General features: G+C 39.0%; 1 protein-coding gene across 4 annotated transcripts in view; it reads left to right on the forward strand.

Moving 5' to 3' along the window:
- The first annotated feature begins 12,316 nt into the window (after positions 1–12,316).
- The window catches only part of abcb11a (ATP-binding cassette, sub-family B (MDR/TAP), member 11a), a 28,458-nt gene continuing 17,069 nt past the window's right edge, over positions 12,317–23,705 (forward strand). For 2 of the 4 annotated variants that reach the window (XM_051709323.1, XM_051709325.1), the window contains exons 1-13: positions 12,617–12,671; positions 13,565–13,668; positions 15,268–15,280; positions 15,759–15,813; positions 15,897–16,138; positions 16,809–16,893; positions 17,001–17,134; positions 17,240–17,411; positions 18,752–18,876; positions 20,862–21,036; positions 21,428–21,541; positions 21,645–21,755; positions 22,225–22,350. In XM_051709323.1, coding sequence (XP_051565283.1) covers positions 13,593–13,668; positions 15,268–15,280; positions 15,759–15,813; positions 15,897–16,138; positions 16,809–16,893; positions 17,001–17,134; positions 17,240–17,411; positions 18,752–18,876; positions 20,862–21,036; positions 21,428–21,541; positions 21,645–21,755; positions 22,225–22,350 — 1,428 coding nt within the window. In that variant the 5' untranslated portion in view covers positions 12,617–12,671; positions 13,565–13,592. Of the gene's footprint in view, positions 12,335–12,616; positions 12,672–13,564; positions 13,669–15,267; positions 15,281–15,758; positions 15,814–15,896; positions 16,139–16,808; positions 16,894–17,000; positions 17,135–17,239; positions 17,412–18,751; positions 18,877–20,861; positions 21,037–21,427; positions 21,542–21,644; positions 21,756–22,224; positions 22,351–23,705 lie in introns of those variants that run through there. The other 2 variants (XM_051709324.1, XM_051709326.1) reach the window with 2 other exon arrangements.

Genomic DNA, 23,705 nt, shown 5'->3' on the forward strand with positions numbered 1-23,705 from the left:
AGCAAAATCGATTCAAGAATTTGGGTGAACTTCACAAGGAATGGACTGAGGCTGGGGTCAAGGCATCAAGAGCCACCACACACAGACGTGTCAAGGAATTTGGCTACAGTTGTCGTATTCCTCTTGTTAAGCCACTCCTGAACCACAGACAATGTCAGAGGCATCTTACCTGGGCTAAGGAGAAGAAGAACTGGACTGTTGCCCAGTGGTCCAAAGTCCTCTTTTCAGATGAGAGCAAGTTTTGTATTTCATTTGGAAACCAAGGTCCTAGAGTCTGGAGGAAGGGTGGAGAAGCTCATAGCCCAAGTTGCTTGAAGTCCAGTGTTAAGTTTCCACAGTCTGTGATGATTTGGGGTGCAATGTCATCTGCTGGTGTTGGTCCATTGTGTTTTTTGAAAACCAAAGTCACTGCACCTGTTTACCAAGGAATTTTGGAGCACTTCATGCTTCCTTCTGCTGACCAGATTTTTAAAGATGCTGATTTCATTTTCCAGCAGGATTTGGCACTTGCCCACACTGCCAAAAGCACCAAAAGTTGGTTAAATGACCATGGTGTTGGTGTGCTTGACTGGCCAACAAACTCACCAGACCTGAACCCCATAGAGAATCTATGGGGTATTGTCAAGAGGAAAATGAGAAACAAGAGACCAAAAAATGCAGATGAGCTGAAGGCCACTGTCAAAGAAACCTGGGCTTCCATACCACCTCAGCAGTGCCACAAACTGATCACCTCCATGCCACGCCGAATTGAGGCAGTAATTAAAGCAAAAGGAGCCCCTACCAAGTATTGAGTACATATACAGTAAATGAACATACTTTCCAGAAGGCCAACAATTCACTAAAAATGTTTTTTTTATTGGTCTTATGATGTATTCTAATTTGTTGAGATAGTGAATTGGTGGGTTTTTGTTAAATGTGAGCCAAAATCATCACAATTAAAAGAACCAAAGACTTAAACTACTTCAGTCTGTGTGCACTGAATTTATTTAATACACGAGTTTCACAATTTGAGTTGAATTACTGAAATAAATGAACTTTTCCACGACATTCTAATTTATTGAGATGCACCTGTATAATCCCTTTCACAACAAGGGCCAAGATCCTGGTACATGCACTGTGGAAATGGGTTGGAAGCTGGGATGAACCAATACCAGCTGACCTTGTCTCAGAATGGCAGGCATGGGAAGGAGAGCTTCCTGACCTACACAGTATAACCTTGTCTAGGTGTAACACTCCAGCATGCAACAAAATCTTGTCCAAAATTGATATGCATATCTTTTGTGATGCTTCTGTGGTAATGTCTCTGTTAATTACCCCCGCTTACCTGGCTTAGATGATTGCAAATCATGGGATGATCTTATGACCACATATGTCTGTGCATGGGGTGACAGCGTCCCCTATGTCTGCCACAGAACGCATAGAAACTGAAATAGCTCTTCTCAAATTTGCACAGATTGTGAGCTTTCATGAAGAAGTGCAGGACCTCAAAGCCAATAAACCTGTGCATCCAAACAGCTGACTAAGTTCCCTTGCTCCATCACTAGACCCTGCTCTCGGTCTGATTAGAGTGGGTGGTAGGTTGCATAAAGCTGTTACTTTACCAGAGGATGCACTTCACCCTGTTGCACTGGCACCAGAACACTCCATTACAAAACTCATAATTCAAGACTTTGCCATCTTATGCATGCAGGTCCTGAGAGAATCTTTGTAGAGTCAAGACGAACCTACTGGGTTCTCAGAGGGGGCCAGGCTGTCAAAATGCACCAGAGACAATGAGTTGAGTGCAAGAAATGGTGCAGAAAACCTGTTGTACCCAAAATGGCTGACCTGCCAGTGGCTGGTCTAAGGATTAATCAACCTCCATTTTGGTCCACTGGGGTCAATTATTTTGGTCGCTATGTGATCAAAATTGGCAGATGGCAGGAAAAGAGATGGGGATAATATTTAAATGTCTCACTACAAGGTGTGTGCATCTTGACCTGTTATGCAGCATGGGTGCAGATTCCTTTTTGTTAGCCCTCTGACATTTTGTTGCAAGGAGAGGGAAGCCTTTTGAGCTCATCTGTGATGGAGGCACTAATTTCAGGGGAACTGATTTCTTCAAGAGCAACTGTCTAAGCAAAAAATCTCCCTCAAATTCAATCCTCCTCAGGCACCCCACTTTGGTGGAGTATGGGAGAGGGAAATTAAATCTCTTAAGGCTTCCCTCCAGGTAGTTCTAAAGGATCACACTGTCTTAGAGGAGGTCCTCATTACTGTGTTTATTGAAGTGCAAGGCATTCTCGATTCAAAACCACTGGGTTACGTATCATCTGACATAGCAGACTTGGCCCTATTACTCCCAATTTGCTGCTTATAGGTTGGTGGGATGTCTCCCAAACTCATGCTGTGTATGAATCCAGTAACCTACTGGGACGCCGATGCTACAGACATAGCCAAATGATTGCTGATCACTTCTTTACTCAGTTCCTCAGAAACTACCTACCCAGTATTCAGCTTTGACAAAGGTGGCATACCAGCATTCAAGAATCTAGTAGCTGGACAGGATGTATTGCTTGTGGTCTCTCAACTTCCCAGAGCCCAGTGGCCAGTCGGTAGGGTCACTAAAGTTCTGCCAAGCGATGACGGAGAAATAAGAGCTGCTGAAGTAGACATTCAGGGCAAAACATATGTCCACCCAGTTGCCAAACTAATTGAACTACCTGAAATGCCTGAAGATTTGGTCATAGCACAAATAGATCAGCTAGGACATTTTGCAGACTTACAAATTTCCTGTGTAAATTTGTGGGGCGGTTGTACAAAAGTCCCAGCTTCACGCATGCTCGAGGCGAAGCAGTCTGTTTAGTTTTGGTGTATGCATATATTCTCAGTTCTGCATCTTCAGTGTGAGTGTTATACAGTCTTCTGGTTTCGTCTTTATTTGTTTAAAAAGTAAAAACATTTTCATTGTGTGGTGTTGTCTTGCGTTTATGATTATGTAATAACATTTATCACTGTTCAAATATGTTTTAAAGTGTGTTGGTATGTAACAATTTAGCTTTACCTCAGAAACATTTCAATGGTAATTACTGTGTGATAATCATCTACTTGACGGATCTACCAGTTATATTTTATCAGTGTTTGTCACAAGTTTATTTTATATATATGTGAACGTAAAGGTTATTTCGTGCTTAATCAGTATTACAAGTGCTCCAGTATTGTAACGAGCAGACCTGCAAATCTCCGTGCAAAGAGTGCTTGCTGTTGTAACCTGACACCGCTCATCAGCAGCAGCAGAGAAAGACTCACTCGCTTTAAAAGGTCTGCATTTTGCGATCATATTAGATGTTCTTGTTCACTGCTGTATAACACGAGTTTCTAAACTTGTATAATAATTGTTCTCTATCGTACTGAAACTTTCTCTCCACTCTGTTACACATTCCATATGTGCGGGGATTTGATACTCCGGGTCTGGTGACGTGGATACTATTTCCAGTCATGAAAGTGCAGCTCCTATCTACTAGAATGGGGGAACCCCAAAATCTCAAAAATGGTTGGTCAAGGTTACATTCAAAGAACATGTTTCAAATCGGCAGTAAAATCTGGCAACAATTTCATTATAAATTGTGCCTCTTTACCTCAGATTACACCAAAAAAAAAAAAACAACCACAATGCAATTTTCCCGACTTGTATAGCTAATGCACATGCACTTTCAAGCTGATTGACAGATATCTGTACCTTAAAGGTGATTGGCTCTTTTACCTGTAAGGCGGGACTACCATCTGTTGACCATTCCCCATCTCTGCTAAATAGTCTCTGATTAAATGTTAAGATGTGAGAGAAATTCAAGAAAGGTACTGACTTGTGGGAAGGTGTGTAAAAATTAGGTCAGTGACCAGGGGGTGAATAACCGCACAGCACTTGACCTGCAATATATTGCTTATCACTTATTAATCAGTTTGTACAGTTGAAGTGATAAAGGTTGATTTTGTTGTTTGTAACATCCTGCCATAAAATGTGGGGGTTTGCATCAATTACTAATATTGCTTCTCAATGAATTTTACTAATTGTGGGATGTTTTGTATGTTAATTGACAGGTTGTGCACTAACTGGCCTAATTCCTTGGTTAGATAGAATGGCAGCTTCCCCAGAGTATAATCCAAAATATTTAATGTGAAGAAAGAATCATAAGATGTGTGAATGTAAGTATGGTTTCCGTGAGAAAAACAAACACGATAAATATATTTTCATATGTTAAGCAACCATACAGCAATGTAATACTACTGGTAACGTTTGGTTATGATGTAACCTTTGTTCTCTGAGTGAAGAGATTATCTCTCCATTCCACTACATAATCCATATGTACCGGGATTTGATCCTCCGGGTCTGGTGATGTGGATATTCTTTAAGACACTCCGGTCACGCCCTAATTAGTGACCAATAAAACACCCATAGTGGTGTGAATTCAATGCTATCTTTTGATCGGAACATGTCCCAGAGCGGCCTCAGGGTGGAGAGATAGTCTCTTCAATCAGAGAATAAAGGTTACACTGTAACCGAATGTTCTCTATCATACTGAGACTATCTCTCCACTTCGTTACATATTCCGTATGTACGGGGAGACTCTGTAAGACACACTGTGAAGGGTAGGTGCATTTAACAAAGTATATACAATATTACATACCTGTGTTGAGCCAGTCGCCAAACGCTACCAATGGCTCACCTCCCTTGCAAGATGCAAGAATGGAGGGAAAGAGGCCTTAGCTATCACCCTGCCCGGTATGACCCCACTGCTGGATCTGAAGCTCAGCCTAGACAACATGTTCATTCATGGTTGCTCCCAGTATCATCTCCCCAAAGGAGGGACTGGCTGCAACATTCAGTCTGTAAAACTTAGTAAAGTTAGATGGAGATGACCACATGGCTGCCCCACAAATTTCCTTCAGAGAGGCACCACGACACTTTGGTTGCAAGATGTGGAAGCTCTGTTCTAAATACACACTTCAATTCAGCATGTGATCCACTTACCTTTTAAGGATGGATGTCTGTCTTTGGGCAGCTTCCCAGGATTGCTGTTGTGAAGTTTCTTCATTATTTCAGTTTGTGGGTGATTTGAAGTTCTCTGTAAAGCGAATTGCACATGGTGGCATAAGCTAACGTACCTAGGAGCAGCTTTGCATTCTTACTGTTCATAGTGAGAACTGAGCGAACTTATTTCTTCTCATCCATTATTCCGTGTCTCTGGTATGCTGCAAAGTGGCTGATCCAGTCAGATACGGTGGATGTTCAATTGAGTGTAAACATTCGTGAGTTACTTCCAGGTAGCTTCAGAACAGCTTGAGTTCGAAATCCCGAGCATCACTTCCGGGTGCCGTCAGAAAGACACAAGTTCAAATCCCATTTGTGCAGTCAAAAAAAAAAATGACAAGCACTGGTGGCCATGTTTGTGGCACTTGTGCTGTTGCTTTGCCAATAGAAGATGGGCATGATAGATGTATTGCATGCTTGGGATATGACCATGCATTAAAGGCTCATGAGGATCCCTCGGCATGCATGGACTGTTTCATTATGCCCTTGCGAACAAGGGAGGCCCATTTCCATTTCTTTGGAGGTAAACGTCCACAGTCTCCTCCTCATTAGGAACAAACTAAATGTATGAGGAGAGACTCCGTCAGTGAGGGCTCTTCTTATGCAGATAGAACAGGCGGACTAAACAAATACCTTTTGGCCCCTGAAGTGCAAGATGCTGAGTTCCGAGGGTACGATGGGCAATAAACAAAGGTGACTGTTTTGCCACTGTCAATCTCAAAGACACTTATTTCCAGATACCTAACTGGGAAGGTCATTGGAGCTTTCTATGGTTTCAGTTCGAGGACAGGATCTATGAATTCAGAGTCCTCCCCTTCAGTATTGCCTTGGCCCCTCAGACATTCACAAGGTGTGTGGATGCAGTCCTTGCACCTTTCGCTGTCCAGGCAACAGGGTCCTGAATTATTATAGACAATTGGTTGGTCTGTGCCCAGACAGAAAAAAAGTGCTGGCAGCATGTGTCTGTGCTTATGGAGCATATCCAACACATAGGTCTTTGTCTTAATATAAAGAAAAGCAAGTTGGAGCCATCTCAAGTCACTCAGTTTCTAGGTTTGATCTTGGATTCCAGAAATGCAATTGTGACTCTGACCTCAGAGAGACAGGAGGCAATCAAAGCTTGCCTTTCTCACTTTCGAGTAGGGGCGAAAGTCAACTGGGGGTTGTGTCTCTGCCTAATGGGTCTAATAGCAGCCTCAGTACAGGTTGTGCTACTTGTACAGCGATGCCTATTCCACCTAGGGTTACATCCTCAGCACAGTCAACAAAGGTGCTGGTTACACAGAGACTCTTGGTAGCTCTCTGCCGGTGGAAGTGTGGGATGAAAATGTCAAGAGGCAGCATACTGGGTCCAGTATACCTTTGGCAGCTAGTATCAACAGATTCCTCCCAGCTAGGCTTGGGGGCACTTCATGCAGGCTGGAGCAGGTTTTAGAGTTAAGGGCAGTCCACCTCGTACTTCAACACTTCTGGCCATGACTTCAGGGGTATCATGTACTGGTTCAACAGACAGCACAGTAGCTACAGCATATATCAACCGGCAGGGGGGACTCTGCTCTCCTACCCTGTGTCGAGTTGCACACAAACTGTGGATATGGTCACAGAAGCAGTTCCTATCACTAAGGGCAGTACATGTGCCTGGGTCCACAAACATGGCAGTGGATCAGCTGTCCAGGGAACTCAGGGAACCCAGGGAAATGGAGACTTTTACCCCGATGTGGTCGCGGAGATCTGGCACAGTCCGGCAATAGCAGACCTGTTTGCCTCCAGGGAATCAACACATTGACCCCTGTTCTTCTCCCTGGGGAGGGACACCCCAGAATAGATGCCTTGGCACATCAGTGGCCTCAGGGCCAGCTTTATGCATTTCCCCTTCAGCCTTCTCTTCAGAGAATGAAGATGGAGAATAAAAGAATTATTTTGGTGGCCCCAAACTGGCCCCACATGGTGTGGTTTTCAGAAATTTCACCCCTCCTTCACGGGACACCATGGGAACAACATGGGAGCATGCTGTTTCACCCCTTCCCTCAGGGTCTTAAACTCTGGGCCTGGCCCCTGAAAGGGCTGGTTTAACAACTATGGCACTACCAGATAGAGTGGTCAGGACCCTGGAGGGAGCTCATGCTCACTCAACAAGGGCAGCCTATTCCTTTTAGGTGGGGGTTGTTTCAGTTGTTTCTTGGTGTGAGGGGCACAAGGTGAATCCCCTCACATCTACAGCACCTGATATCCTACAGTTTCTGCATGAGCAGTTGGATGCAGGGAAATCTCCCACCACCTTCAGGGGCATGGTGGCTGCAGTTAAGGCTGTTCGAGTGGGAGATCATAAACTATCAGAGAACTGCTGTGACCCGATTTCTCAATTCCTTAAGGGTGCTCAAAGATGCACAGCATGCAGAATAAGACCTACCGTGCCCCAGTGGGACCTAGATCAAGTCCTGACGGCACTACGGCACCCCCCATTTGAGCCACTTGAATCTGTGGACCTGAAATGGCAGTCTTTAGAGACAGCCATCCTTTTGGCGGTAACCTCTGCCAAGAGGATTGGGGAACTTCATGCTCTCTCAGTCCATAAAAGATGCTTTAGGTTCATGCCAGAGGGTTCAGAGTTTATACTGTGCTTTAACGCAGCTTTTCTGCTGAAAGTGCTGTCTGATCTTCACCTAAATCAGTCAGCTCAACTTCATCCATTTTTCCTTCCACAAGAATGTGAGGGGATGGAACAAAAACTGTCACTAATTTGCCCGATGAGAACACTATCAGTGTATCTACAGCATACAAAGGCATTCAGACAGACTGATCAGCTTTTTGTATGCTTTTAAATCAGAATGTTGGGGCAAGCCACTAAGGTGAGGCATCACGTTGGGTTGTAGAGACAATCCAGATGGCCTATAAGGAAACAGGTGGACCACCACTGCTAGGACTGAGGGCACACTTAACACTAGGGGTGATAACCTCATGGGCTTTGTGGCAGAGTGCCTCTCTGAAGGAAATTTGTGGGGCAGCCACATGGTCATCTCCATCTACCTTTACTAAGTTTTACAGACTGAATGTTGCAGCCAGTCCCTCCTTTGGGGAACTGGTACTGGGAGCAACCAGGAACCAGCTGTGGTGTCATCCTTGCATCGGGCAGGGTGATAGCTAAGGCCTCTTTCCCTCTATTCTTGCATCTTGCAAGGGAGGTGAGCCGTTGGTAGCGCTTGGCGCCTGGCTCGACACAGGTAAGTATGTAATATCGTGTATAGTTTATCTGATCATTTCACCTTTCCTTCGCAGTGCCTTACAGAGTCTTCCCGTACATATGGAATATGTAACGTAGTGGAGAGATAGTCTCTTCACTCAGAGAACAAAGGTTACACCATAACCGACTGTTCTCTATTGTACTGAGACTCTCTCTCTAGCCTGAGGCCGCTCTGGGACATGTTCCGATCAAAAGATAGCAATGAATTCATGCCACTATGGGTGTTTTATAGGTCACTAATTAGGTCGTGACTGGCACAGCCAGAGTGTCTTAAAGAGTATCCACATCACCAGACCCGGATGCTCAAATCCCGGTACATATGGAATATGCAGCGGAATGGAGAGGGAGTTCCTTCATTCAGAGAACAAAGGTTACATCATAACCAAACGTTACCAGTATTATTATATTGCTGTATGGTTGCTTAGCATATGTACAAATATTTATCATGTTTATTTCTGTTTTTCTCACAGAAACCATACTTACACCATACATTCACACATCTTATGATTCTTTCTTCACATTAAATATTTTGGACCGTACTCTGGAGAAGCTGCCATTCTTTCTAACCAAGGAATTAGGCCAGTTGTTGCACAACCAGTCAATTAACGTACAAAACATCCCACAATTAGTAAAATTCATTGAGAAGCAATATTAGTAATTGATGCAAACCCCCACATTTTATGGCAGGATGTTACAAACAACAAAATCAACCTTTATCACTTCAACTGTACAAACTGATTAATAAGTGATAAGCAATATATTACAGGTCAAGTGCTGTGTGGTTATTCACCCCCTGGTCACTGACCTAATTTTTACACACTTTCCCACAAGTCAGTAACTTTCTTAAATTTCTTTCACGTCTTAACATTTAATCGGAGACTATTTAGCAGAGACAGGGAACGGTCAACGGATGGAAGTCCCACCTTGCAGGTAAAGGAGCCAATCACCTTTTAGGTACAGACCTCGCCTGTCGAATGTCATCGAATAAGACACTTATAAATTAGGGCCTGGGTAGTTCAGCGAGTATTGACGCTGACTACCACACCTGGAATCGCGAGTTCGAATCCAGTGTGTGCTGAGTGACTCCAGCCAGGTTTCCTAAGCAACCAAATTAGCCCGGATGCTAGGGAGGGTAGAGTCACATGGGGTAACCTCCTCGTGGTCGCAATTAGGGGTTCTCGCTCTCAGTGGGGTGCATGGTAAGTTGTGCATGGATCGCGGAGAGTAGCATGAGTCTCCGCGATGTTGTGCACAGCGAGCCATATAAGATGCGTGGATTGACGGTCTCAGAAGCGGAGGCAACTGGGACTTGACCTCCGCCACCCTGATTGAGGTGAGTAACCGCGTCACCACGAGGACCTACTAAGTAGTAGGCATTCCAAATTGGGAGAAAAAGGGATATTATAATAATAATAATAATAATAATAATAATAAAAGACACTTATAAATTGTCTTATAAATATTTGCTAAACATGAAGTTTGTCATGAGTTATGTGACTCACAATTTTCAATGTTATGACATGGTCTTATTTATTTGGCTTCACCTTGGACTGGTTGCCTGATTTTTTTTATTTATTTTTTTTTTCACCCATATTCTGGTAGGTCCCTCCCCCTGCGTTCGGATTTGCTGTGATTGGCCAGTTGAGAAGTCGTTCGTATAGCCTTAGTTACCATAGTAAACGGATGGTTGCAGAAAAACATACAGCCACTAAGTTCAAAGTTTAATGCAAATTTTAATTGGTTAACATTAGACAAAAGTATCACATCACATGTATGTATGAATATTCCAATGTTTGAACGTGTGTGTGTGTGTGTGTTTTTTTTTTTTTTTTACTCTCTTCTGTCCTATACAGCAGATAGACCTATTTACTATTAGGTATATTCCATATAGCTCAATATAGGATATGTAACATAAATTGTCACTTTTGTTTTATTTTTTATAACTTAATTCTACAGTTAGTTTTTTTTTAATTTAGAACGTTTAACTTTAGGTAGATTTCTTAAACTTGGAAAAAAATTACACGGACTGATTGGGCAAAAAATCTTTAAGTAAAGGTCATTGTCCATATGTTCAGGTGTTTGCTCACAAAGGTAAATGTATTGTTTTGATAAGGATTGACTTGTAGCACCCACGCACCTTTATTAGCGTCATAAACTTGGCTGTTGTAGAGGTGCTTACATTGTCCTGGGACATTGAATGCAAAACAGCAATAAACAGAAATAAACAAATCTATTTCACTGTGAAATATATTACTATGATGTTCTAACCTGGTTATCTCTATTTTAGGGGGTTCGCATGTCGTCAAAACTCAACCACCTGATTCTTTACCTTTTATCTTTTACCTCATTGATTTTTGTGAGTTTATTTGTGTAGCCATCAAGGAAGAGTAATACAATGTTTTCCTAAAACTTTGAATACATGTGATTTTGAAATGTTTAGTTCCTGTTTCCCTAGTCATGTGATTTCTGTTTTCCCTCCATGTTCATGTGTCATGTTTTCATTGGTTTATTGTTTAATTACCTTGTTATGAGTTCTGTTTGTTCATTGGTTTATGTTCTCCCATGTCTTGTATTTAAGCCCTCATGTTTCCATTGTGTCTTGGTCAAGTATTGAATGTGAGTATAGATGTTTATGTCACGCCACGTTTATGTCAAGCCAAGTTTATATCAAGTCAGGTTTATGTCAAGTTCATGTTTGTTTAGTTCACGTGTATAGTTAGGGCATTCACTTTTGTAAATAAACTGCACTTGGGTTCTTCATCTTCACGTCATCTTCATCATTGCCATCATTGTCAGCAGCCAACATCGTTACAGAGTGCTCTAATCCTTATAGTTATTTTTAAATAAAGTTTTCAGACACATTTTTCTAGGTAAAAATATATTTTACAAATACACTGTAAAATATAATGACCTTAGTTTAAGGCAATTGGTTTGCATGCTTTAAATGAAAATACTTAATTGTCTCAAGTAAACTGAACTTATTTTATAAGTAATGTTAACTAGTTACAAGCACACTTAACTAATCTGTGATTGGAGCGTTTTTATTTAAATTGAGTTTTAGCACATCTTATACAGTGTAAGGGAAATTATGACTGGAATCTCAGTTAGCCATATGGCACATTGGATTCTCCTCAGTACTACTTAGTGCACATAAATCTGCACTTTGGTAAAGTGCAATTGAGTAAAGAAGAATGACTTAAATTGAACAGGTTCCAAGTTCACCAGAGGTAACACTAATCACCCTAATGGTGACTTCAACCAGCTACAACACAACAATGACAATAATGTTTTCCCCTATATAAGTTCCCTTGTTTTGACCAAAGGTACACCATTTATTCAAGCTCAAGGGCTTATGGGTATTCCACACAGCTGCAATTATGTACTTGATAATTCTGAGTTAGTAATACTCAGTAAAATTTTAAAGTAGGACTACTTATATATTTGAGATATGATTCCAAACTGTGACATTTCAAGTAGTTTAATTAGGACCACTTAAATGTTTTTATCAATGACAACTTAAGGTTTAGAGAGTGTAATAGAAATGTTAATACTATATACTAATCAACATGTAATCACAATCATACATTGTCTTAAGTGAATATACTGTGTGTTTTTCTGTGTTTCTCTCTGTATGCATGACTAAAACTCACACTACCTGCACCTGTGGAGATATTGTGGCCTTGCAGCACCCCTGCCTCTTGTTTTTTATCTAACAAATTACTGAAACGGACAAGTTAAGGAGGTTAGAGCTGTCAACGGTGGGGGCGGCTAACCTCTCTCTCAGACTCTCTCTCTCTCTCTCTCTCTCTATATATATATACTGTATATGCATATGTCTGTCTTAGTCAATATTCTATCTAGAACATGCAGTGCTGGTGTACTTTGCTGGATCACTTGTACAAAAGGATGATGCATTGCAACAACTCGAACTGAAGCTATTCTATCACACCTGAAATCTCAAGCCTGACTGCATACACTTAATGAACCAACAACCCAGCTGTCATTCAACCCAATTTATACCTGGTGTAAGTAAATGAGATGATAAGATGTTAGTGACCCTAATGGTACATCTTTCATTTAACCAGTGATTAGAAAATTTGCCCTATATTAGGAAATACAACACATTTTGCAGCTCACTAACTGATTATTTGCAACTCATTATGTTACCATCTTAAAGCCCTATTTGGAGTAATCAGCAGACTTGCAAACCTTGGGCTTGTCCAAGGCTGGGATCAGGTAGTGCGTTATCAGTCTAATAAAGGGGAAGATAGTGTCAGAGGCGTGATTGACTGTGGACTGATAGAGTCCCTTTGAAAAGACTTGAACACCATAGATCACACTGAGAGCAGCACATGGAAACAGGTAATGAATCAGTTTTCTCTTTCCATAATAACAAGGAAATCTCTGAACGATTAAATGATGTGATTGAGTAGGGCAACTTATTCTCATTTCAAGTGTTTTAATGAAGTTTTATTTATTTTTTTAAACCTGCAGGAAATAAGTCACAAAGGAGATGTCTTTAATATCTCAACAGTTTTTTTTTTTTTTTTTTTTTTTTTTTTAGATAGCAATGAGATGAAATGGAAACTGCTTCTTTTTTTTCTCTTGAGAAAAAGACCCCAGTAGTCTCAGTTAATTCCTAGGTTTATTCCTTAAGGTTTATAAGATATCCTAACATTGTCTCAATTAACTCAAGATACCAAAGTCTGCAATCAAATGTCATAAATGTTAATATGAAAATGTTTCTGAAAATTCTTCCATTTCCAAATTCATCCTTTACAGCTCTTACCGTATTTTAACAATCATGTAATTTGTATTTGTTTCTAATTTGATCTATCTTTAAGAATTTTACAAGAAACATCTGAAACAAAGTTGATACTTAAATGACAAATGAAAACTGAAAAACCTCTGAACAATAATATTTTTGATTATTATTAGGCTATATATAAAAAGTATAAAAGTTAAGTTTAGGATTTCTAATATTCTAATAATGACTAGCTCTCTTATGTAATCAATATGACTTCCCAAGTTAATAATAGCAGGTAAAAGGTCTGCAGTTCAAAAACAGAACACAGCACAAGAATAATGGAAAGGAAAAGACAATTCAGCATTAGCATTATTACCTCTTTAGTTCTGCTGTAATATGCATTACAAATATGACTATACTACTTTGAATTATTAAGGAGATCTAATGACAATGAGGAGTTAAAAACAGCTAAACTGTTATTATTTCTCTCTATAAAAAACTAATTTAGATCCAGACCAACCTAAAGCTCCAGCAGAATGAAAGACATTAAAAATGCTAAATCTACAACGAACAGCACAGATCAAACCACAACATCATACAAAGGTGATGAAGGTAAGAACTGTAGCCATATATGCACTGAAATTATTTTGTGGCAAAGTAAATATAGCAGAAAAGATTAAGTTCTTTCTACATTGAACAAGTTAGTTTAAGTGTAAACTTGAAACTATAAGTAAATTATACATTTGTACTCAATTCAAACATGTAAAAATGAATGCTCTAAGTAAAATTATTTTATGATAGTTTGTTATCTTAATGCGTTACTATCTATCAATTTTAAAGTAGAAAACCTTGTCATATTTGCTCATTTGAGTACATTTCACAGGTAAATAAAATAAGAAAATTTTACTTAAATTTTTGAAGCTGGTGTTCCAAGTATGCACCAGATTTGAATAATTAATGAGCTTGCATGATTTCACATTTTCATTGTTGATATTGCTGTTATGTTTGATAATTTCTTGTTTTGTGAAGTCTGAAGTTCATTCAATACACAAAATGACCTGTTCATGATGGTTTTGTGCACCAAGCTTTGAGATCTGCATGCACAGCTCTGCATCTAATTTCTATTTCCAATTATGCATGGTGATGTTGTCTAATAGACTCTATAGCATGCAGTAAGCTTCCCTGTGGAAGGCTTCTGTTTGTCATGTAGTACATGATTTAACATGTGTTTGTAAGGAAAGTTCAAAATGTGAAATGTACCAATAAAAAGTTCATTTAAATTTACTAACTGTACATCAGATTTCTAAGTAAAAGATACTGTATTAAAGGGATAGTTCACCCAAAAATGTAAATTCTCTCGTCATTTACTCACCCTCATGCCATCCCAGATGTGTGACTTTCTTTCTTCTGCAGAACACAAAGATTTTTAGAAGAAGAGTTCAGCTCTTTAAGTCCATACAATACAAGTGAATGGTGACCAGACCTTTCAAGCTCCAAAAATCACATAAAGGCAGCATTAAAGTAATCCATATGACTCCAGTGGTTATATATACTTTATTTCTTTTGAAGTGATGCAATCAGTTTGGATGAGAAACAGATCAATATTTACATCCTTTTTACAATAAATCTCCACTTTCACTTTCAAAATGTGAAAGAATGTGAAAATGTAAGCGGAGATTTATAATAAAAAAGGACTTAAATATTGATCTGTTTCTCACCCACACCTATCATATCACTTCTGAAGACATGGATTTAACCACTGGAGTTATGCATTACTTTTATTCTGTCTTTGTATGATTTTTGGACCTTCAGAGTTCTGGTCACCATTCACTTGCATTGTATAGATCTACAGAGCTGAAATATTCTTCTAAAAATCTTAATTTGTGTTCAGCAGAAGAAAGTCATACATATCTGGGATGGCATGAGGTTGAGTATATGATGAGAGAATTTACATTTTTGGGTGAACTATCCCAAGTGAAATGTTTAAGTTAAATTTACTCCCTCACTTTAATCAATATTATATCATGAAGTTAAGTAGATTTTACTTAGAAAACTGTGAAACAATCATTTTACTTTTAGTTCTACAAAAGCTGCATTTGAAACACACAATTATTGTACTTGTAATTAAGAAAAAACAGCTCTAAATGTTTGGATGATTTATTCATTGCAACTAAATTTCTATCACTTTCTCATCCCTTTCTTTAAACACAGATACTGACTTGAAGTGAGTATTTTGATTCTATTTACGTCTATTTAACACTGTAGTGACCTGTAGCTGTCAGATATCCGTTTACTGTCTCAGAGGCGAGTGTTGTTGAATGTGTAGCTAATACTAAAATATAAAACAGAGGCATCAAAATCTAATGTAACGGTAGACAGTTGAAAGCTATATAATCTAACATAACATTCTAGCAGTGTTTAATGTGTTGTGATATATTGTGAATTATTTATAGCTACTTTATTTGAAATGTATTTGATTTTTTTAGGTAATGTAAGGTTATAATTGTTCATATTGAGGATTAAATTAAAATTTAAACAGTGGAAGTCTTTTACATAAATGAACTGTGTGTTTTGATATGGTTAGACAAACCTTATAAACACTGCCCTTTATAAAACATACATTTCTGGCACTGCATGCATGTCAGTGCATTGTAATATCTAAATTAGACCTCTAAATAAATGTTTCTCAATTGTGTATGTAGGAAAGGCAGTGACAAAAAACAAGAGAAAGCGCTGAGCATTGGATTCTTTCAGCTGGTAAGCATCTTGCTATGATTCTGCTATTTCAGATTGATCTAATTCTTGATTTTCTCACATCACTATCTATGACCTCTGCACAGTTCCGCTTTGCCACATGGAAGGAAACCCTGATGATGGTGGTAGGGAGTGTGTGCTCTCTGGTCCACGGTGCCGCGGCCCCTCTCATGCTGCTGGTGTACAGTATGATGACCAACACTTTTGTGGAGTATGAGCGAGAGATTCTGGAACTGGCCGATCCAAACAAAACCTGCATCAACAACACTGTCACCTGGTTGAATGGATCTGTGGTAGAGCAGATAGACAACATCACCATTTACTGTGGGTGAGTTTGGATGTTTACAATCGCATTTGAGAGTTATAAATGATTCTGTAGTCACTATTTGAGATGGAACCTGCAACCTCAGTGTTTGCTGCCCAGATTCTACTATATGTTCTAGAGGAACATTTTAGTACTCTGATATTGTTCTTTCAAAACTCAGGAGACTTCCAAGAGCACACCAACACACTCTCAGTTGTAAATGCATTGATTTTACTATGAGACTTTTGAAAATGTTCTTTAGTGCCATGTATACATGGCCTTAATGTAGTTCTAACAGTCCTAGAACTGTTTGGAGAAGAGTTGTAAAATTTGGTACACTTATTGGGATGGGTTTGAATAGTCCCCTGACCCATTTTGGAGTCTCTCACCCAAACACTCTAGCGCCATCATCAGCTCAAACCCTTTGGTCTGGAGACAAAATTATTTTTCCTCTGTTTTCTCTCCTGATGGATTGAACCAGCTGTTTTCAATTTCTCAAAAATGTACAACATTGTGCAATATATAATGCTAAATGTTAATTCAATTCCAGTACACCAAAGATTGTGTGTTTGAACCCCACTTAGGATGGTATAAAAAGTGTACCTCTGTTAAACTAGAGTTTTTGCATTCCATATCGCTTTTGAGACTTCATTATTTGAAATAATCGTGCTACTCTTGTTTTGTCCATCTACAGTGTGGATATTGAGGCTGAGATGACCATGTTTGCATATTACTATGTTGGTATTGGTGCTGGAGTCCTAATTCTTAGTTACTTTCAGGTACAAAGGAAAGTTCTTTGTCTCATTTGATTCATTTATTATACACATCTTAAGAAGAAATCTCATTTACAATTGTATTGTATTCATGAGCTTGACTTTGATCTCAGATTGCTCTCTGGGTGTCTGCTGCAGCCAGACAGATTCAACGCATCCGAAAAATTTACTTTAGTAAGATCATGCGCATGGAGATTGGCTGGTTTGACTGCAACTCCATCGGGGAGCTGAACACAAGGATATCTGAGTAATATTCAAATGCACTAAACAAGCGTGAACCAGCATGTAAAGTAATGCTGATCTAAGCTGTCATTGCATATAATGCATCTGTTTGTGACTCTTTTTCATGTAGTGACATCAACAAAATCAACAATGCAATAGCAGACCAAGTGTCCATCTTCATTGAGAGGATCTCGACGTTTATCTTTGGTTTCCTGGTGGGGTTTATTGGAGGATGGAAGCTCACTCTGGTGGTGATATCAGTTAGTCCTCTCATAGGACTGGCTGCAGGACTCATGGCGATGGTTCGTACCACCTGAAATGACTGTAGGAACGGAAGTCTCGCCTTTCTGTTAAAAGAGCCAATTGCCTTTTAAATTGAGGCATCTTCTGTCTATACAATGTGCATGCTCATTAACTGGACCAGCTTAAAACATTCAGTTTTTAAGCATGATTCAAGCTAAAGAAGCAACATTTTATGATACCATTATTGTTAGATTTTATTGCAGATTTGACATTATTAAAACTATGGTCGTTGATTTAACGGATTCAATAAGTGTGATTAATTATATAAAAACAAAGCGTTCAAAGAATTTATGCAATTAGTCATGTCCTCGGAGTATAATATGGAATATTCCTACAATCGGAGCAATTCAAGCCTGAAGTACCACCTGTTTTCGGTAGGGAACAGTAAGCAAAGCTCCAGCTGTAGAGGCAACGTGCAGCTGTACAGACAGCAAACCAAACTCAGGCTTGTTTGACACTAGTGACAGCACAAGATGAGAACACGTTCTTGCATTCAAACACAGCTTAACGGAGCACAAATCCGAATACCGGGATCTTGAGACGTGTTTTTTAAAGTTTCAAACTACGCTTAACACAGTAACTTAAAAAACGTGTTTATGACATGAAGCATCCATCTGACGCATGTGTACATGTCCTTAGAAAAGTCTTTATAATAAATCTCAGACAGATTGACAAATTAAATTGCGAAATGGATTGCTGTGGACTGTAGGCCAATGAGATGCTTAATATCAATAAATGGAAATAAACAATAAATGTATGTATTGTCTTATAAATGCTTTATTCGTCTGCCACATTAATTTAATGCATTTTAATTATCTGAAATATTATTTGTTTGTGTGTGTGTGTGTGTGTGTGTGTGTGTGTGTATATATATATATATGTATGTATGTATATATATATATATATATATGTGTATATATATATGTATATATATATTTAATTATTAACTCTAATTATTTAATCATTATATATTTAATTAATGTTATTTAAGGGTTTTTTCTTAGCAAGTATTTACAGTATATATGCAATTAATTTCGACTAATTAATCAGCATATTATGTCATTAATTCGATGACAGCCCTAAATAAAACACCTTGTTATTTAAACATAATCTTGTCAAACAATTTTGGAGATTTCCGTCTTTTCCCATTTAAGTAGATAGCAACTGTACATGCAAGAGCATTGCCTAGATAAAAAATAACTTTACCATGCAGCCTTACAATGACAAAAATACATAACTACCGGCACTATGACATAATTTATGATTTACAATATACTGTTTTCATCCGATATGTTTTTTGCCTTAATTTTCCATGTATGTGTGTTGTATTGATTTAAAGGCTGTGGCGAGGCTGACGGGTCGCGAGTTGAAGGCATATGCCAAAGCTGGAGCCGTGGCTGATGAAGTTCTCTCCTCCATCAGAACAGTAGCCGCCTTTGGAGGAGAACACAAAGAGGCTGAAAGGTAAGGTGTGCCCTCTGAACACACAACCATATTTTAAAATGCGATTTGCAACCAATGAGATCTTATATACCTTGAAAGAGCAATCTGTTAGTATTCCTATTCATCTCAATATCAGTTGCTCGGCTTTCGCATGCAGCCCCAGATGTATGTAACCTGGATGCTGCTGTTTTTGCTTCGTGGCCACTCAGTTCCAGAAACCTTTTTCTGAATTCATCACCTGTGACTGATCACTACTGAATGCCTTGATGCAGACAGAGAAAAACACTCTGTATTTCTTGCTCTTAAATCGACATTGTTGAATCATCTGCTATAATATAAGAACATTTTTGCCAGTTATTTTGTGATTATTTTATTTTGCCAGAATACACGGCTACTTTTGAATAGTCTTTAAAGAAGTAACAAGCTTTTGTCCATGATAGTGGTGTAGTTATTTACCAAAGTCTACCAACAGCCGCTAACTGCTGAAGCTAACCAGCCAAACTTTGACTCCCTGTTTACGAAATGCAACATTTTACTTCTGAAATTTATTCATAAATGTAGGTATTTTCATAATCTACACTCATACATTTTTTATTCATAATTGTAATGTTTTTCAAACACCACCTTGGTCAACACCACCACTTTTTTCATCTACTTGCATCGTAATTATGATTTCCAAACTCGTAAGAAGGAGCTTCCCAGGAGAAACTGGAGGCAGCAAAAGACGAAATTTCCCAGGTGACAGCACAGGCATCATTTATGGGTGCGACGGGTGGGATATGTCCCTACCACTTTTTGTTTGGCCAATTTTGTCCCTACCACTTTTTGAAATTGCTTTCGTCAGGTAAGTGTTTAATGCAGAAGAAACATTGCCAGTTCTTGAGCAGGAGTTTCCATTTCATGTGTGTGTGTTATAAGTGGCTATATGGCGCTGGAATGTGTTTTTTTTAAATGTTATAATGACAAGTTCGAATTCAGGGCGCTGAGTGACTCCAGTCAGGCTTCCTAAGCAACCAATTGGCCTTGTTGCTAGGGTGGGTAGAGTCACGCTGGGTTAACCTCCTCGTGGTCGCCATAATATGGTTCTCGCTCTCGGTGGGGCACGTGGTGATTTGTGCGTGGATGCCGCAGAGAATAGCGTGGGCCTCCACATGTGCTAAGTCTCCACGGTAACGCGCTCAACAAGCCATGTGAAAAGATGCACGGATTGACTGTCTCAGACGTGGAGGCAATTGAGATTCGTCCTATGCCACCACGAGGACTTAGAGCGTATTGGGAATTGGGCATTCCAAATTGGGGAGAAAATGGGATAAAATAAAAAATTAAAATAATAATAATAATAATGTTATAATGAGTCCTCATTGCGGCTGTTATAAGTGACGTTGAGTGACAGCAGGTGGCAATGTTATCTTGTGCAAACAGACGCACGATCTATTTGCACCACTGTTCCGCAGCAAACAAATGTGTACCGATTGATGATATACATCCACTGACGTACAGGTGTAATCTTGGTTTATTAAAATACATTTTTTACTAGGGCAGATTAGAACCGGGAACTCCTTGTACTAGAGGCGAAAACTTTGCCACGAGACCAATCAGCTACCAGAAGTAACCAATTGTTGATCCATGTAATCCAATGATCAACAGTTGCAGATATAGTGATAAAGTTTTCATTTAAGTTACGTGAAATATTTATTGGAATGCTAAATTTGGCCATCAAGAATTACTATTGTATTTATCAAAACAGTAAAAGATTATTTGAAATTATCTCTGCATAACCTAATTAAAATTCATGGGTTTTGTGATGTCACAACCAGCGCACCCCAGCCACCCAGCCCCCCACCCCCAAATGTCCCCTACACTTTCTAAAACAAAATGACGAACATGGGAGACAGTAATATCTGTCAGGTAGTAGAGACAATTTGCAGTTTGGTATTTATGTAAAAAACATTTAAAGCACCTTTAAATAATTATTATGAATATTATTTTATGTTTATTTTCCACAGGTATGACAAGAACCTTGTGGAGGCGCAGGTGTGGGGTATTAAGAAGGGAGCGATCATCGGTGTGTTTCAGGGTTACCTCTGGTGCATTATATTTCTGTGTTATGCTCTGGCTTTCTGGTACGGCTCAAAACTGGTCATTGAGACCAGGGAACTCTCACCTGGTGGCCTCGTTCAGGTATGAGTGACTTCTGATACATTTTCAATCAAGGTTCTTTTCCAAAACCTTAGTGAACTGCTGATGTACTTTACATTTGAAAGGGATAATCAAAAATGAAGATTCTGTCATAGTTACTCATCATCATGTTGTTCCAAACCCTTATGACTTTTTTTGTGTTCCATGACTTGTTTCTCAGTGACTTTCATTGTATGGAGAAAAAAAAAATTAAATAAATGTGAATGGTGACTGAGGCTAACATATTCTTTTGTGTTACTCACATGAGGGTGAGTAAATCAGGACATAATTTTCATTTTTGGGTGAACTGTGCCTTAAAGGCTTTGATAATGTTTCTATTTATTAAGCCACATGATGGAATTTGGTTGATAATTGATTTAGTTTTTCTCTACAGGTATTCTTTGGTGTTCTAATGGGTGCTATGAATCTGGGTCAGGCCTCTCCTTGTCTTGAAGCTTTCGCTTCTGGTCGGGCTGCAGCCAAGAGTATATATGAAACTATTGACAGGGTGAGAATAATACACACCCAGTTCTGTTCTCACAAAATCAATGAATTTCATTCTTTGGGCTTCAGTAAATGATTAATCACTGTCACATCTTGTTCTCATACAGGAACCTGAAATCGATTGCTTCTCAGAGGAGGGTCATACGTTAGACAAAGTTAAAGGTGACATTGAATTCCACAGCGTTAACTTCAACTATCCATCCCGACCTGAAGTGAAAGTGGGTTATCTTTTTATTTTAGCATCCAAATAATGTAACCTAATATTTTGTATTACAGGAACAGTTCACCCAAAAATGATTCAGCAAACATGTATGACTTTTTCTACCGTAGCACACAAAAGGCACATTTTTGAAGAATATCCTGGCCACCATTGTCCCATTAATTAAAGTAAATAAGGACTGGGGCTGTCAAGTTCCAACATGACAAAAAAACACCATAAAGGTATTATAAAAGTGGTCCATACAACTTGAACGCTATATTCCAAGTCTTCTGAAGCCATACGATAGCTTTGTATGAGGAACAAACTGACCTTATTCACTGAATATATCTTTATTCACATTCATGAATGAAAAAGAGTGGCCATTTTTGATATTCTTCAAAAATTCATGTTGTGCATTCCACGGAAGAATGAAAATAGTTTTGAAGGACATGAGGGTGTTTAGCTGATTTAGCATATTCTGTTTACAGATATTGGATGATTTGAATGTTGTGGTTAAAGCTGGGGAGACAACTGCGTTTGTTGGGCCAAGTGGATCCGGGAAGAGCACAACAATCCAACTCATACAGAGATTCTACAACCCAAAGGAAGGAATGGTACTTCACACCCTTAAATAATTTCATAGCACATGCATACATTATTTCTAACCAGGGCCGTAACCACAGTATACATTTAGGGGGACCCTCAGATATGGCCAGATTGCCCCCCCCCCCCCCAATAATTGATATCCTTATTGCTGTTCTGCTGCAGTCCATTATGCACCGATGTTTATTGTCATTAAGTTGTTACAGTAATAACATAATGGTTTAAAAAAAGTTTAATTTTTAGCGTGCACAGTAGTCTAACACCGCTCGTCAATGTCATTTGAGATAGCCAATCAAATCGACGAAGGCAGGACACAAATTTAAGAAGCTGAGTGGGAACTTTGTGGATTATTCCAGCGCCATGCAGAATGCATGCATCATTGTCAGTAGTTCAGGTTAAGAGTGTTAGTGTCATGTAAGATGTAAGTGTATAATTAAACATGCAATATTTGCCACCTTTTTAATGACTGAAATGTTGTACAGACCAACAGTAATTTCCAATGGTGTAAACTATTCACGATTTTTGCCGTTTTGAATTAAAAATATGTCACGTACAGTATGTGATTTGTATGTCATTCATAATTTTGAATGTGAAAACATTAATGGAGCTGTTTTCAGCATATCAGGCTTAAGACAAAGAGCGAATGTGTATATTGTAAAGGGTATATTAATAATTATTTTTTTCCCCTTGGACATTGACAGTAGTGCTCAATATGAACTGTTTTTGTATGGAAAAGAGCATCATTAGGATTCTTGAAGAAAAGACTGTGTTAAGATTCTACTGGGGAAAAAAACACAATGAGGGACAACTTGATGGCAGTGAATAATTTTGTGTATTTTCTTTTTGCTAGCCAGCTGACACAGTCATGTCATTTTACAGATACATCAGTGATGAAAAGAAATTCGAATTATATTCGTCTTTTCTTTGAGACAGCACAAAAAAGAAAGAAACGATGACTAAAACAAATTGCTAGCAATGTAGACACAGTGGTAGTCTTGTGCTGTGAACTTCTGAGAGAAAAAAAATGTATCTTTTAAAACCAAAAATTTTGGCCTTTATCGCATTTAAAGCCTTTATTCAGAAAATGATTGCATTCAGAGCCTTTACTATTTTAAAGGACCAAAGAGGACAATTATATTTGTGACCTCAACACCCGCGACCCCCCCCACCCCCAAAATGGTTTGGCCCCCCCAACGTTCAAGACATGGTTACGGCCTTGTTTGTAACAGTACATAATACATTTAAAAGGTATAATGCATTCGGTATGTTGACGACAAGCCAAAAACACGAACGGAAAATCTTGCTATTCAGGCGATTCTTTCTTATCGAAAATGACTCACAATACACTTACAAAATGCACAGTAAA

The sequence above is a fragment of the Myxocyprinus asiaticus genome, chromosome 10 (genome assembly GCF_019703515.2).
Source record: "Myxocyprinus asiaticus isolate MX2 ecotype Aquarium Trade chromosome 10, UBuf_Myxa_2, whole genome shotgun sequence".
In the NCBI taxonomy this organism is placed as follows: domain Eukaryota; kingdom Metazoa; phylum Chordata; class Actinopteri; order Cypriniformes; family Catostomidae; genus Myxocyprinus; species Myxocyprinus asiaticus.